This window comes from Mastigoproctus giganteus, chromosome 4 (assembly GCF_048544385.1).
Source record: "Mastigoproctus giganteus isolate SK-2022 chromosome 4, ASM4854438v1, whole genome shotgun sequence".
Lineage (NCBI taxonomy): Eukaryota > Metazoa > Arthropoda > Arachnida > Uropygi > Thelyphonidae > Mastigoproctus > Mastigoproctus giganteus.
Window position 1 is genome coordinate 14,665,461 of NC_143578.1, and position 16,379 is coordinate 14,681,839.

The 16,379-nt window shown below is 37.3% G+C and overlaps 1 protein-coding gene across 1 annotated transcript in view; it reads right to left on the minus strand.

Moving 5' to 3' along the window:
* The window catches only part of LOC150086423 (maternal embryonic leucine zipper kinase-like), a 92,802-nt gene that overhangs the window by 21,626 nt on the left and 54,797 nt on the right, over positions 1-16,379 (minus strand). Inside the window, exon 11 of the mRNA XM_090372162.1 lies at positions 4,829-4,936. Within this exon, the coding sequence (XP_090228288.1) occupies positions 4,829-4,936 (108 nt within the window). The remainder of the gene's footprint in view (positions 1-4,828; positions 4,937-16,379) is intronic.

A 16,379-nucleotide genomic window follows, 5' to 3' on the forward strand; every position in this document is an offset into this window, starting at 1 on the left:
ATGCCTCTCACACTACCATCGTAGTTTCTTAAGAGTTATCTATGGCGTATCTACACCAATATTATACAGATATTAAACTCTTAACGTATTATGCCTTGTGCATTTAGTTATTTTTAAATATTATCATATAAACCTTTTGGCATCTCTCATATTGTGTGATTATCTTCATAACTGGATTGTCATGTCTGCAATACCAGGGTACCTGCCCATCCACTGATGATAGGCCAATAGCTTTGAAACGGTGCCGTCTGGGTGGTGGTACTCACTGAGAATAAGTAACAATAGTTTTCTCTATTAGTGAAGCGTTAGTTATTCGAGATAGTGCAATACCATGGCAACTCATTGTGAAGGAAGAGCACAATATGAGATAGAGAGCAAATGATGCCTCTCAAACTACCATCGTAGTTTCTTAAGAGTTATCTATGATGTATCTACACCTTTTAAATTTTAATTCTATAGAATTTTGTTAGTTTACTGAGTCCTCACTTCCTATTGTATTTACTTATACATTTTATTTTTTTTTATTTATAAGTATTTCATCAATATTATTTCAACAGTATTTCATCAATTGTTGTAAAAATTTTCTATGTTTATATATGTGGTGTTGATTTAGGTAAAGCCATTGTCATCCTCTGAATTGTTAGGCTGACTGTATTAGTATTAGCCATATTGATGCAAGGAAGCCCCTGGCTTTTGCTACACATGCCAAATATGAACATAAAAATAAAATAAAATAAAATTAGTTTGATAATGACCATCAATTTTCCAGAACAGCTTTAAAACCATTGCGTCAGAAAAAAACAGAGTGCAATCAGCACCTGTAAACACTACTGGGAAGTTTATATGAGACAAATTTAAATATGATGGGCCCTGATATTGTAGGATTATTGAATCGCAAAACTTTCTAGTGATGACCGACATATCAGTTGCCACTAGAAAGTTGTGATATGCAAACCGAAGCTCAAGGCCTGTTTTCCAAGGATTATTGAATGTTTTAAAGTAAAACCTGAATAAAGGCCAAACATACATGAATTTCCACAGATAAAACATAATTAATTAAAACAAAACAATTTAAAAAATAAATAATTCCTTATTTTACGTTGAAGGATTTTATGTAGGTCATTACAAAAGCAAACTTACAAAAACTTTTTCTGCTTAATTTATGTTCAATGAGCAGTGATTAAATTCTTAGATTTAAGGAAAGCTGTACAAGGAAAAAACTTATGTAAAGATGATAAGACTTCTATTCTAAGGGATGCACAATTCTTGAAAAAAAAAAAAAAAAAAAAATTATGTACTGCACATTCTATGATGCTGAATAATCCAGTTGCAGAATGCACACCAGTACTATTGCACCCACAGAATTAAGAAATTCACTTGTGAACCATATGACCAGCAAGTTTTTTGCAAACCAAACTGCCATTAATTTGGTACGCATGAAATTAAAGAACATATGTTTTATCAAATGTCATTTATCAAAACACTGAGCTTAAAAGCCAATAAAAGTATTATGCACACAACACCGTAACAACAACACCGTAACAACAACTGTACCTTTTCAAACCCCATTTTACAATAAAAATATATTAAAAGGCAGAAAATTTTAAAAAAATTACAGGAGGAAAAGAAAGCTGGAAAAATCAAACAGTTGTTTGTGTCCATATATATAAGGAAAGTAAAACCAAACCTGCAGTACAAAAGTACCCTTTCAGATGTTTTATTACTGCATTAGAAATAAATGACTTCAGCATTATATTTTAGTTGATATCAATCACCGATAACTGAAGAAACTAAACAGCAGTGCCCATTGTCTGAAATGTTACAAATCTGTTATGCTCATCCATAAAATGCCCACCCCTCTGTTTTTCACTAATAGCATGGAAAAAAACTTCATTTTAATTTTTAATACATATGGTATATGTTGAAGGTAAGCACCTTTGACAAAATCTTAATTTGTTTTTTGTTGCATTCATCATTATCATCAGCCATTTTCAATCCACTGCAGGATGAATGCCTCTCCAGCAACTTTCCAGTTCCTTCTGTTTTGTGCAATGGCCATCCACTTACTACCCACAAACTTGTGAATTTCATTTGTCCATCTCAGTCGTTGTCTTTGCGGTAGTAGTAGTGGCACGTGATGCAAGAAAGCAAGTGTATGAGCTTATGCAGCATCAGCCAAAAAAAAAAAAAAAAAATCACACCATTCCCTCCAAATGCCTGTCCAGTTCCTCCTTAAATTTATTTACCCTATCAACTTCCACAACGACAGATGGAAGTTTGTTCCAGCAATTAACCACCCGCTGGCTAAAGGCAAATTTCCGCACATCTATTCTACATCTGTCCTTTCTTAATTGGAACTTATGTCCCCGTAGGTTAGTAATCTGAACAAGTGGAAGGATCCCATCAGAATTCAGCGTGCTCAACCCATTCAAGGCCTTATAGACCTCAATCAGATCACCGCGCAGGTGCCTAGTCTCCAACCACTGCAATGTACAGCACTTAAGCCTCTCTTGGTAAGAGAATCCCTTCATTCCCCCCCACCAATCTTGTTGCCCTTCTCTGTACACGCTCAAGGAAATCTACATCCTTCCTAAAATGAGGCCTCCAGACCTGTACGCAGTACTCAAGGCGTGGCCTGACCATTGCCTTATACAGAGGGACAATCACCTCCTTTTCCCTGCTAGCAAAATTCCTATATATCATTGACAAAACCCCATGACCTGCCCTAGCAGCCTGTCTGCATTGCTCAGAAAACTTCATATCTGACTGCACAATTACTCCCAGATCTTTTTCATTTTCTACCACCTTAAGTGTAGTACCACACAGTTGGTACGTTTCTCTGGGGTTACTTCTACCCATATGCAGTACTTTGCATTTGTCAAGGTTAAACTTCAGTTGCCACTTCTTAGCCCATCTGCCCGAATTATCTAGATCCTGTTGCAGTAGCACACTGCCATTTTCTTCTAGCTCCTCTTGGGTACTATTCTGTTATTCTCTTAGTCCATCTGTCATCATGTCTTCGAGCTATGTCCTGCCCAAGACCATTTTAGTTCCTTAGTTTTGATAAGAATGTCCTTTACTTGAGTTTGCTGCCTAATCCATGTGTTTCTCTTCTTATCTAACAGTCTGATTCCCAATATAATTCTTTCCATTCTTCACTGTGTAGTTCTCAGCTTCTCTTCCATTCTTTTGGTGAGCGCCCAAGTTTCACTTCCATAAGTCATGGTTGGTAGTATACATTGGTTCATTACTTTACGTTTCAGACAAATTGGGATATTGCTCTGCAGTATGTGACTATATTTCCTGAATGCTATGCATCCAAAATTTATTCTTCTCTTGACTTCCAACCATTTATCATTATTACAGCTAATGACTTGTCCCGGATAAGTATATGACTCCACCTTTTCAATTACTGCTCCTTCAATAATTATATCCCTTTCTGTGGCATACTTGTTCATCATTACTTTTGTTTTAGCCATATTCATCTTTAGTCCAAAATCCTTACTAACTCTGCATAACTGATTAAAATTTTCCTCTAATTCTTTGAGATCATGGCTTATGACCACAATGTCATCTGAAAATCGTAAATAGTTTAGGTACTCTCCATTCACATTGACTCCTTTCTGCGACCAGTCTAATCTTCTGAAAGCTTCCTCAAGGGCAGCAGTAAACAACTTCGGAGATATTGTGTCTCCTTGCAGAACTCTCCCTTCTCAATTTTAAATTTGCTACTGTCTTTGTCTAGTCTAAATAAAGGAGATAGCATTCTCATATATTTTCTTCAAAATCATAATATATGGAGTATCTATGCCTTGTCTTTCCAGCACCCAAAACATTGCCTTATGCTATATGGAGTCAAATGCCTCTTTTCATAATTCACAAATGCCAGGCATAATGGTTTTTCATATTCATTTGCTTTCTCTATTAAATGTGATATTATGTGAAGGTGATCCATAGTTGAGAATCCTGTCCTAAAGCCAGCTTGCTCTTTCTGTTGATTCTCATAGAGTATTCTTTCTAATCTGTTAGCAATGACCCTTGTGAACAACTTGTAGATGTGGGATAACAAGTTAATTGGTCTATAATTTCCAATTTCTGTTGCATTATAAACTAATAATCCAAATTCTGACTTTTAGTAATTCTTAAAAGAAATAGCATTGGAATATTAAAGCTAAGCAAGCAGCAAGCCAAAGGAAAACCATGAAAATAAATAGAATGAAGGAATATTCCCATCCCATTATTTCTAATCTAGAAGCAGATTTTTTTTTTCAACAAGTTATCTTCTACAAGATAAGTTGTGAATATACCACTTTTCAAAACATCTCTCCCTGATAGAGGAGCAATGGCCTGATTCTCATCTAAATTTAATTTTTGTGATCGCGAATTTTGAGCCTCATACAGCAATGCTCCAAATTTCAGCCTCATTAACTGTTTTTGCCAATTTGTGCCATCTGATATTCATTCACTCTTTGAGGAGATGGTAATACAATCAAAATATCAGACCAGTGATAGCACTCAAATAAACATACTCTTCTGCCAGAGAGCACTAGTTGCTTGTTTGAAAAGTAGTATATCACAGAACAGCTCATTTAAAAGGAATTAACTCCAAGAAAACTAAGATCATATTAAACAGACTTTTGGAAACTAGAACAGAAATAAAAGTTCCTTCATTTCTATTCTTTATTTCCATAAATAAAATCAGATAAAATTCCTCACTTATGTTTTTTTTTTTTTTTTTTAACAGTTATTATAATAGAATTTGTATGCTGTTATCTAACAGAACTTATTTCTAATATTTTCAGTAATACAGTTCAAGTGGATTACATACTTTAATTTCTGTCTGCTGCTGGTTGATTTGATGCAGCTGCAGAGGATGTCCAGAATTTTTCTTCAGTTCCAGCAAGAAATATGTAGCAGTGAAATAGTCAAACCTCCACTATAAATGAATAAAATATACAAAAAAAAAAAGGTTAGCATAAAATTAATTACAATAATAAGATTGTGAGCCTTATTATTTATCAATTACAGTAGATTATGGAAGTATTAGATTATTAAAAGTATTACAGAATATTTTCATTACAGAACTTAAATTATTTAAAATATAGAATTTAATAAAATTTTTGCATACTGAATTACATGAAATATTGAGAAATATGATTTGAAAATTAAATGAAGTGATGTACAACTGTTCAATTAAGAGGTTTCGAGACTAACGTTCAAAAAATTAAGCTCACTTTCTTCAGAGAGAGAGAGTCACATACACTTGACACAATTGGAAACAGAGCACAAGATTTAATGACTTGATTCTTTCCTTTCTAATGAGGATTATCTTATAACAAGTGTTGCATTTAAGTACTTTTAATAGAAAAATGCATAAACAGGAAGCACAATTTCTAATTCTAATAAAAGATTAAAAAACACTACACTCCACAAAGTTTTTAAAGCAAAAAATGATTGAGTTTATTTAAAAATGAAGGAAAGAAAACTTTACAAAAAACATTCCAATAACCCGACCATTTAGAGGTCAATTTGACGCTGCTTTGAAATTCGTGTGCATATTATCATTGTCGAGTCTAAAGTATGGAGCTGACTGGTAATTATCAGTGTCCATGTGGTATCGCTTAATTTCTCCCAAGAAATTAAACAAGATATTATTTTATAGAAAATTTTAAATGTATTTTATTTGGCTATAATGGTGTGTTCTATAAAGTGAATTTAGATGTTGTTATTAATACATTTTGCAAAATTAAGAAATGCAGATATTCATAACAGAAATAAAGAATAACTACATCACAAAGGAACAGTGGAAATACATGCTAAAGCAGTGTGGTGCATAAAAATATAACACACTGAATTAAGACATATGGAAGCAATAAATGTCTGGAAGCAATAAATTCCATAAATGTTTGGAAGCAATCAATACAGTTTTCATTGCTTCCAGACATTATGGCAACCTATCCAGTAGGTGGAGTTGTTTAAAAAACTGCAGCCATTATCAACCCACTGCAGGATGGAAGCCTCCTCAACAATTCATGGTGAGGGAAATGGACCATAATCTGCCATGCTGGTCCAGTGCGGGTTGGCAGATCGACCGTATTTAGCAGTCAGGGGCTTGAAACCCAGTCTACTCAAAGAGTGTGTGCTACTGCACTCCCGTTCCTGACTACTCAGCTACGGAGGCTGGCCCGGTGAATGCCATTGTAAGAGACCAACGTATTATGTCTGTAAATTGCATGTATGCTAGGCCAGTTTTCACGTATACTAGTACAGTCAGTCCTCATATAGCACGATAGTTGTGTTCCTATAAACCCTCATGCAATGCAAAATCGTGCAATATAAACAACAGGCCCTATGGGAAAAATAGGGTTAGGTGCCGACCACCCAAGATTGAACACACATTTGTAATAAATAAATAATCGTAATAAATAATCGTAATAAAATACTTACGTATTTTATTACGACAATTACGTAATAAAATATTGCTAATGCTTTTGCTTCTATCGTAAGCAAACTTGGTTTTTTTTTTATTTTCTATCCAAACAGATGACAGCCGTTCCATCTCTTCCAATTCTTTGTGTCTTAATCTAATGGATTTTAATTACACTTTGAGTTGTTCCTGGTATGAAAGTTGTTTTTATTTTCTCCGCATTCTTTGTAATTCTCGGCGTTGCCTCATTTAGGTCTCTGGCACGTGCAATATCACATGGTCTTTCATTTCACTCAAAGTGTTTCACAATTTCATATTTTTTCTCTATCGACAGTTTTTTTTTTTTTTTTTTCCTTTGGTAGTTATTGGCACATCGGCTTCTGTGGCCATAATGCACCTCCCAAGGTTTTTGCAGTACTTTGATCCAAGCCAAAGGCAGGATTCGAACCCGCGACCTTTGGGTTGCCAGGCAGGCGCTTTACCCACCCGGCTAGCCTGGTCGGCTCGACAGAGGTGGACTGGCCTTACCGGGGAAACCCCGGTGGGCCAGAGGCCGATGTGATTTTGGCCATAAAACATAGTATAAGGCCACTATAAATTTTCCCGGGTAAGAATTTTTGACCCAGTCCGCCTCTGTTTATCGATATTGCTTTTCTTTTTCTCTCTGAATCTGCAGTGTCTTCACCAGGATGCTTCCTTTTTACACCTTTTAAGTATTTTACTCATTTTTAGGGAATAAAGGAGGCATGCTTGATACACATAAACAAAGCTGTGCACGTGTAGCAACTAAATAAACAACACCGTAAAGGCAGAGATTAACACCCACATTTTACTAAAGCACATTTCTAGGGATTACTACCATAAAACAATAAAAAAAAAAATTTCCAGTTGCGTTTCTGCTAGTGGAATCTGTTATGAACTGGTAGTAAACTCAATCTAATTGCATTTGCGATTATACCAATAGCTGGAATTATGTTGGTTTTTACATTTTTATGGCGAAATGTGTTTCCCCTTCACTGATATAAAAAACATAAATACATTTTCAGAACCTTCTCTTCATTCCTATCGTGTTGCATTGTGTTCGGGTGGGGTGATTCTGCATTCAACTGCCATTTCTTGTAAACATAAAGGCGAATCGCGCATAAACGAATTTGGTTCGTGTTATATAAGATATCGTTCCCCTATTTATAAATCGTGTATGATCGAATTCGTGTAGTGTAAACATGTTATACGAGGACTGACGGTATATGGGAAGACTTTTGAAAGGAAAAATCTCTGCCTGAGGAACAAATAACTGCAGAATTGGGGGGGGGGGCTCTTTATGGAGAATTCCACCAACATGCAATGGGAACTGAACCTTATACCTTTTCTAAAAGAGTGGCTGATTAATCTGATGAACTTTCATATTACAGATGCTGGAACAGTTGAATGTGCAATGAACATGTGAAGAGTAGCAATACTGTTGGTACCAGGGCAAGGTGAAAATAAGCAAGACCAAAGATCACTGGGTTTCACACAATTTAACTGATGCAGGTACGAGTTATTAGATCAGTTGTCTTCATCTGGACTACAATATTCAAAAATAAAAGAATGCCTTTCTACACAGTGCAATAACACTCAGCACATGCATATGAGCCAAAGCTAAAATTAGTCCAGAAGTCATTTGTTCTTTGTATTTGCATATTTTATATTTTACATAAGATTACAGAATAAATAGATATTGTGAATAACAAGAACACTTCACTGCATATAGAAAGGTTGATTTAATTAATAATGTCTCTCATCCTCCCAGGAGTTCCTTACAGTGGTATAAGATATAAACTGAAAATTAAATTACATAATCAGATAAGTATGCAGCAATCTCTCACAAATTGTGAACATTGTGCATTCCTAAATCAAAAGTTCATGTTGGGAGCAATTTTCTCACACATACAAGTAAAATAACATAATGGGAAGATATGCATGACAAATAAAAGTTTTACATCTTTTTACAGTATCATTGTGCTGTTTATTTATTGTGTACATTACCTTTTACGTATGTTGTACAGCATCTGTAGTATAGCAAAAACAAAGTGTAGTTCATTGTTATGCTAAATAAAAAAGGCAATACAGTCAATAAGCTTTTATCCTGAAATCTGGCAACAGTTTAATCCTAAGCTTACTGGATTCTGGAATTTATAGAGCATTAATTTAACTATATTTATTTAAAATTTCTTTTCTGAAATTTCCTGGTTTTAACAATGAGGTATTGTACTGCACTTTACCATAAATATCAGGAAAACAGTTTTTATTAGAAAATATATTTTTCTGATACAGTAGAATGTCTCAAATCTGGCAACATTGGGAGCTGATTCTTACCAAATCTTGGTTATGGCATTTGGCAACTTATTATACACAGTACTGCACACGTGTAGCTTTTATTTTTTTTTCCCTTTCTTGGAAGGGAGGGGAGTAAGGAGAAATATGTGGTATATGGAAAAGTAAACATACAATACAGTAAAAATAAAATTATTTCCCCTTCCAAAATATACCATACTATATACCTCCTCTGCTGTTATGAAGATTACTTGCCAAGAAGTGGGCTAACTTTTGGTGTCGTGATATACAATGACAAATTTCCTACTTTTATTGCCATTAATATGTGGTTGCACCTCTCTCAATATAACAGATGAGAGACTACATGAGAGATATGAATATAGTCGTATGTGGCCTTGAAGGGCATATGCCCATCTGCCTAACTTTTCTAGATCCTATTGCAGTAGCATACTGTCTTTATTGTCATTAACAACCCTGCCAACCTTTGTATCATTTGCAAATTTGGACATTAAGTCTGATATACCTTCATCAATATCATTGATAAATACACAAAACAACAGTGGGCCCAGCACCAAACCCTGGGGAACTCTTCTAATAACATTAGTCCACATAGAGCAGTATTCATTTATTACCACTCTCTGCAGTCTCCCACTCAACCATCCCTTTATCCATTGCAGTAACTTGCCCTTAATGCCATACTGCTCCAATTTGTACAGCAGTCTTCCATGTGCTACAGTATCAAAAACTTTCCTGAAACCCATGTATACAATATCAAAATTATTTTTTGTATCCAGTTCCTTTGTGACCATATCTTCTTGTTGTTATTTGGTTTTTAGGGGCATTAGCAACTAAAGCCATATTGCTCCGGGGATATGCGATGGTCATTCACTAACCTTTCCGTATCCTCCATATTTGGTGGTCACGGGCTCGAACCTCGGTCTAACCAAGAAGTGTGTGCTACGCACTGCCGCTCCTGCTCACCTGGCTATGGAGGCGCCGACCATATCTTAATATCCAATCAAATTGGTCAGACAAGATTTCCACTTAACAAACCCATGCTGTGTCCGAACTGTTACTGCTGTTTTGTATCACCTCTTTAGCATTAGCATTAGCATTAGTAGAGGCATTTGATGCAAGAAAGCAAGCTTATGCAGCATCAGCCAAAAAAAAAAAAAAAAAAAAAAAAGTAACATAAATAAATAAAAATAACCACTTCCACTTCACCCCTCTGTTCGTTCGAAATACCTGTCCAGCTGAGCCTTAAACTTATTTAGGCTATCAACTTCCATGACAAGGAATGGAAGTCTGTTCCACCCACCAACCACCCGCTGGCTAAAGGCAAATTTCCGCACATCTATCCTACATCTGTCTTTCCTCAATTTGAATTTATGCCCTCTCAGGTGATTTTTCTGAGCTAGAGGAAGAATCCCATCAGCATTGAGCATGCTCAAACCATTCAAGGCTTTGTACACCTCTATCAGATCACCCCGCTGGTGCCTAGTTTCCAGACACTGTAATTTGCAAAACTTAAGCCTTTCTTCGTAAGAGAACCCCTTTGTCCCATTCACCAATCTAGTTGCCCTTCTCTGTACTCGTTCCAGCAGCTCTACATCCTTCCTGAAATGAGGCCTCCAGGCCTGTATACAGTACTCTAGGTGTGGCCTGACCATTGCCTTATACAAGGGAATAATCACCTCCTTATCCCTGCTAGAAAAATTCCTATATATCATTGACAATACACCATGAGCTACTCTTGCAGCTCGTCTGCACTGCTCAGAGAACTTCATATCTGCCTGCACCACCACCCCCAGGTCCCTTTCATTCTCTACCACTGTCAGTGTAGTACCACAGAGTTGATACGCTGCTCTGGGGTTGCTGTTTCCCATATGTAGTACTTTACATTTGTCAATGTTAAACTTCATTTGCCACCTCGAAGCCCATCTGCTCAACCTTTCCAAATCCTGTTGCAGCAGCATAGTGTCAGTAGTGTCCTTGACAACCCTGCCAACCTTCGTATCGTCTGCAAACTTGGACATTAAGCCTGATATACCATCATCAATATCATTTATAAATACAGAAAACAATAAAGGCCCCAATACTGAACCCTGAGGGACTCCACTAATAACATTAGTCCACGATGAGCAGTGTCCATTGATTACCACTCTCTGTCGTCTCCCCCTCAACCACCCCTTTATTAATAGCAGCAACTTGCCTCCAATGCCACACTGCTCCAATTTGTGCAGCAGTCTTCCATGTGCAACAGTATCAAAAGCCTTTCTAAGATCCAAGTATATAATATCAAAGTTATTCCCTGCATCCAGTTCTTTTGTGACTGCATCATAGTATCCAATCAAATTGGTCAGGCAAGACTTCCCCTTAACAAAACCATGCTGTGTCCTAGCTATAACTGAAGTCTTGTCTAGATGATCCTGCAGTGCTTCTTTCACCAGTGCCTCCATTAATTTTCCGGGAACAGAAGTTAAACTCACAGGTCTATAATTACTTGTGTCAGCCTTTGATCCCCCTTTGTGAATTGGGGTCACATTTGCACATCTCCAGTCAATGGGTACCTCCCCTGAGTCCAAGGAAGCTCTCATAATTAAGGCTAAGGGTTTGCTTACCTCCTTTGCTGCCTCCTTTAATATAACTGGATAGATCCCATCCACCCCAGGTGCCTTTCTTGTGTTTATCTTCAACAATTTCTCCTCCACTTTGCTCTCAGTTATTACAAGATTCTCTAGCTTACTGCTAGAATTGAATACACCTCTGGCATTCCCCTCGCTGAATAACTCCTCATGTGTGAATGTCGATGCAAAATATTCATTTAGTTTGTTAGCTACCCGAGCAGGGTCATCAACAGTTGACCCATCGATCTCAAGTGGACCAATCTGATTCATCCCCTTCCTTCTAGAGTTTACATAAGTAAAGAACTCTTTGCTGTTTTTCTTCGCATCCCTTGCCAAGGATCTCTCGTAATCTGCCTTCGCCTGCCTAACCTCCTTTGTAACTTGGTTACAGATCAACTTGTATCTATCATAGGCGTCCGTGTCACGTGTTAATTTGTATGTATCCCATGCATTTTTCTTCTCTGCCATATGCCTCATTAGTTCATCTGACAACCATTTAGGCCTAAACCTTGAACAATATTTCTTAGTTGGTATGTAAAGCCTAGTAGCTTCCACGATAAGTTCTTTGAATGCTTCCCATTTTGAATTTGCTGTTGGCAATATCATCAGTTGATCCCACTGTATAGAATTTAAATACTGTCTCAGTCCATTGTAGTCGCCTTTACGAAAGCAATACCCCTTCCCTTTACCCCTAATGGTAGTTACCTCTTTGAGTAACTCCCACTTCAGCACACTGTGATCACTGCCACCAAGTGGTTCATTTATCTGCATATTCTTAATGCATGAAGAATCACTACTGATAATCAAATCAAGAGTATTACTCCCTCTAGTTGCCTCCCGAACATGCTGATGTAGAAAACAATCATCCAATAAATCCACAAAAGCCTTGCTACTGTGTGAGTGACCAGCCCCCAAATTGCAGTCAATATCTGGGAAATTAAAATCCCCCATTATAAGACTCTCTGATTTACTGGCCCACTCTATTTCTCCGAACAGTTTCTTATTATACTCATCAGAGTCGTTAGGCCTATAGCACACTCCTACTCTCAATTTTGATCTCCCAATGCTTATGTCACACCAAACTGACTCGACACTGCACTGTCCAGCGATGTCGACTGGCTTCACTTCCTTGGATTTTATGTGTTTTTTAACTAATAGCATAACCCCTCCTCCCTTCCTATCCTGTCTATCCTTTCTGTAGACATTGTACTCCCCAAATTCCAGTTCTGCATTTCTTATATCTGTGTGACACCACGTCTCTGAAATCCCCACAATATCTGCCTTTGATGTTTTGAGCAATACCTCAAATTCATCAAATTTATTTACTAAACTCCTAGCATTGGTGTACACACAAGTATACATGCACCTGTTCTTTTTCTTAGCTACCCTAACACAACCCATGTGTTTACTTGTACCCCAATGATTCCCAGCAGTCTCTGAAATATCCTGCATCTTATTTTCCAGGCTGCGGCTCATTCCAATAGAAGCAGTGCAAGAATCACTTTCACCTCTGCCGGTGGCTACTGTTAATCTATTAGTCCTTGTATCCCCCCAATCTAGCAGTTTTCCGACCCACCTAACATTGCCTCGATAGCATCAGCAAACATTCTTGCACCCTTTCTATTTAAGTGTATCCCATCCCTGTAGAAGCAGTCTCTCCTGTTAACAAGTACAGACCAGGCTGAAAAAAATTCTACCCCTTGAGCCCTGCACAATCTTTCCAGGGCCGAATTGATTGACAGGGCTCTCATCATATACTCCCTCCTATCGTGTCTGGGCAGAATTGCAGACACTTTCAATTTCAACCCTAATTCACGGCTTTTTTTCATCAGTAACCTGTACTTGTCAAGTAATTCCGCCGGTCTCCTACTCTTAATGTCATTAGTGCCAACGTGTACAACTATATCACCTTTTGTGCCCTTAAAAGATGATATCCGCTCTACAACGTCATCAACTTTTGCCCCTGGCAGACATACCCTGGTCCTATTCCACCTATCCTTTTTACAAAGCATGTTTCCCGTTTCCCTGACAATAGAGTCACCAACAACTACTAGTTCCTTTGGGACCAGCACATTCTGCCTTGGGGGTTGCCGCTGTGTTCCGCGATGACCAAGTGCAAGCTCTGGCATTGGTGTGGGCAGCTGAGAGCTTGATGGGCCCCTCACTTGTAATCCTTCGAGGGCATCCACCCTATCCTTCAAGCTCTCATATAGGCCCATAACAACGCTGAGTTGTCGCCTTATCTCCTTACACTCCTTGCATCGCACACACACAAAGACATCCCCCATGGCAGTATCATGTCCCATACTTGACTGCTCCGCAAACATCAAGCAAATAGTGCATCTTACAAGGCTGTGATTCAGAGGACAACTGCCCCCCTCAGTTCTCCCCTGGGCCACAGCATTCCCATTAGCTTGAGCCCTTTGCTTTGCTGCTCTGGTTTGAGTCATGATTTAGATTTACTTTCAATAAAATTTCAATTTCTGTACAAAATTAAATCCTAAACTTGTATCCAAACACAGTTATAACGCTATATTTATGTTTCAGTAACGAGTGTTATCTACGGAATATTTACGTTTCAGTAACGAGTGTTATCTACGAAATATTTACGTTTCAGTAACGAGTGTTATCTGCGAAATCCCTTTATATAACTTTCGTATCAAGTTATGTATTAATTATTTGTTTTTACTAATTATTTATGTTACGTAACCTAAGTGGTTATATGTATAATTAATTATGTTAAATAAAATTAATTATATTACGTTTGTAATCTAAGTCGTTATATGTATTTATTTAAACGTACAATTTAACTGCTAACGAAGTTCAACTAACGCTATCTAGTACGGTATATCGTATCACAAAGGCGGGAAAATTACGAACGGTTAGCGGAGTTGAAACACGTGGAAACCTTTACCGATACTTTTATGCAATTACAAGGCCGAGTAAAGAATAAATACACCAAATTAATCAGAAAATCACCAAATAATGTTATACTACTAAATTTAAATCAAAAGTTTTAGAAAAACAATAATTTCAAATCAATGAATAAGAAAAATCCACTTAGCGGCTTTGAAAACGACCGTCTCTAGTAGCCTCGTCAGCAGACTTCAATCTTTAACCAGTGACCCCATTATTTTTCCCGGAACAGAAGTTAAACTAACAGGTCTATAATTATTTGTGTCACCCTTTGAACCCCCTTTGTGAATTGGGAATACATTTGCACATCTCCAGTCCATGGAGACTTCCCCTGATTCTAAGGATGCTCTCATTATTATGGCTAAGGGTTTGCTTACTTCCCTTTCTGCCTCCTTCATTAATAATTGGATAGATTCCATCTGCCTCAGGTGCCTTTTTTATGTTTAACTTCAACAATTTCTCCTCCACTTTGCTCTCAGTTATGACAAAATCACTTAGCTCCTTGTTCGAGTTTGATAAACTTCTGGCATTCCCCTCCTTGAATAACCCCTCATGTGTGAATGTAGATGCAAAATATTCATTCGGTTTATCAACTACTTAGTAGGATCATCAATAGTCAAACCACATATGTTAAGTGGACCAATCTGATTCATCCCCTTCCTTCTAGAGTTTACATATGTAAAGAACTCTTTGCTGTTTTTCTTTGCGTCCTTTGCCAAAGATTTCTGGTAATCTGCCTTCGTCTGCCTAACCTCCTTTGTGACTTGATTACAGTCTAGCTTATATCTGTCACAGGCTTCTGTGTTGCGTGATAATTTATATGCATCCCATGCATTTTTCTTCTCTGCCACAGGCCTCATTAATTCATCTGACATCCATTTAGGCCTGAACCTTGAACACTATTTCTTAATTGGTAAGAAAAGCCTAGTAGCCTCCAAGATTAAGTCCCTGAAGGCTTCCCATTTAGAATTCACCATTGCTAACATCATCAGTTGATCCCACTGTACAGAATTTAAAAATTGTCTGAGACCTCTGTAGTCACCATTATGAAAACAGAAACCCTTTCCTTTACCCTTGATGGTAGTTACATTTTTAAGTAAATACCACATCAGTGCACTATGATCACTGTCACCTAGTGGTTCCTTTATCTGCAAATTCTTAATGCATGAATAATCACTGCCGATAATCAGATGAAGGGTATTACTCCCTCTAGTTATCCTTCAAACATGTTGCTGTAGAAAACAATCCTCCAATAAATCCACAAAAGTCTTGCTAGCATGTGAATGAACAATCCACAATTCCAGTCAATATCTGGAAAGATAAAATATTCCATTACAAGATATTCTGATTTACTGGCCCATTCTATTTCTCTGCACAACTGTTCATTGTACTAATCAGCATCATTAGGCCTATAACATACTCCTACTCTCGTTTTCCCTTTCCCAGTGTTTATGTCACACCAAACAGACTCAACATTGCACTGTCCACCTGTGTCAACTGGATGCACTTCCTTAGATTTTATGTGTTTCTTAACTAACAGCATAATCCCTACTCCGTTCCTACCCTGTCTGTTCTTTCTGTACACGTTGTACTTCTTAAATTCCAATTCTGCTCTGCTTATATCTGTGTGACACAATGTTTCTGATATCCCAACAATATTTGCCTTTGATGTCTTGATCAGCATCTCAAATTCATAAATTTTATTTACTATACTTCTAGCATTAGTGTACATGCAAGTAGTAGTAGTAGTAGTGGCATGTGATGCAAGAAAGCAAGTGTATGAGCTTATGCAGCATCAGCCAAAAAAAAAAAAAAAAAAAAAAATTACATTCCCTCCAAATGCCTGTTCAGTTCCTCCTTAAATTTATTTAACCTATCAACTTCCACAACGACAGATGGAAGTTTGTTCCAGCAATTAACCACCCGCCGGCTAAAGGCAAATTTCCGCACATCTATTCTACATCTGTCTTTTCTTAATTTGAATTTATGCCCCTTTAGGTTCGTAATCTGAAAAAGTGGAAGGATCCCATCAGAATTCAGCATGCTCAACCCATTCAAGTATACATGCACTTGTTCTTATTCTTGTCTGTGTT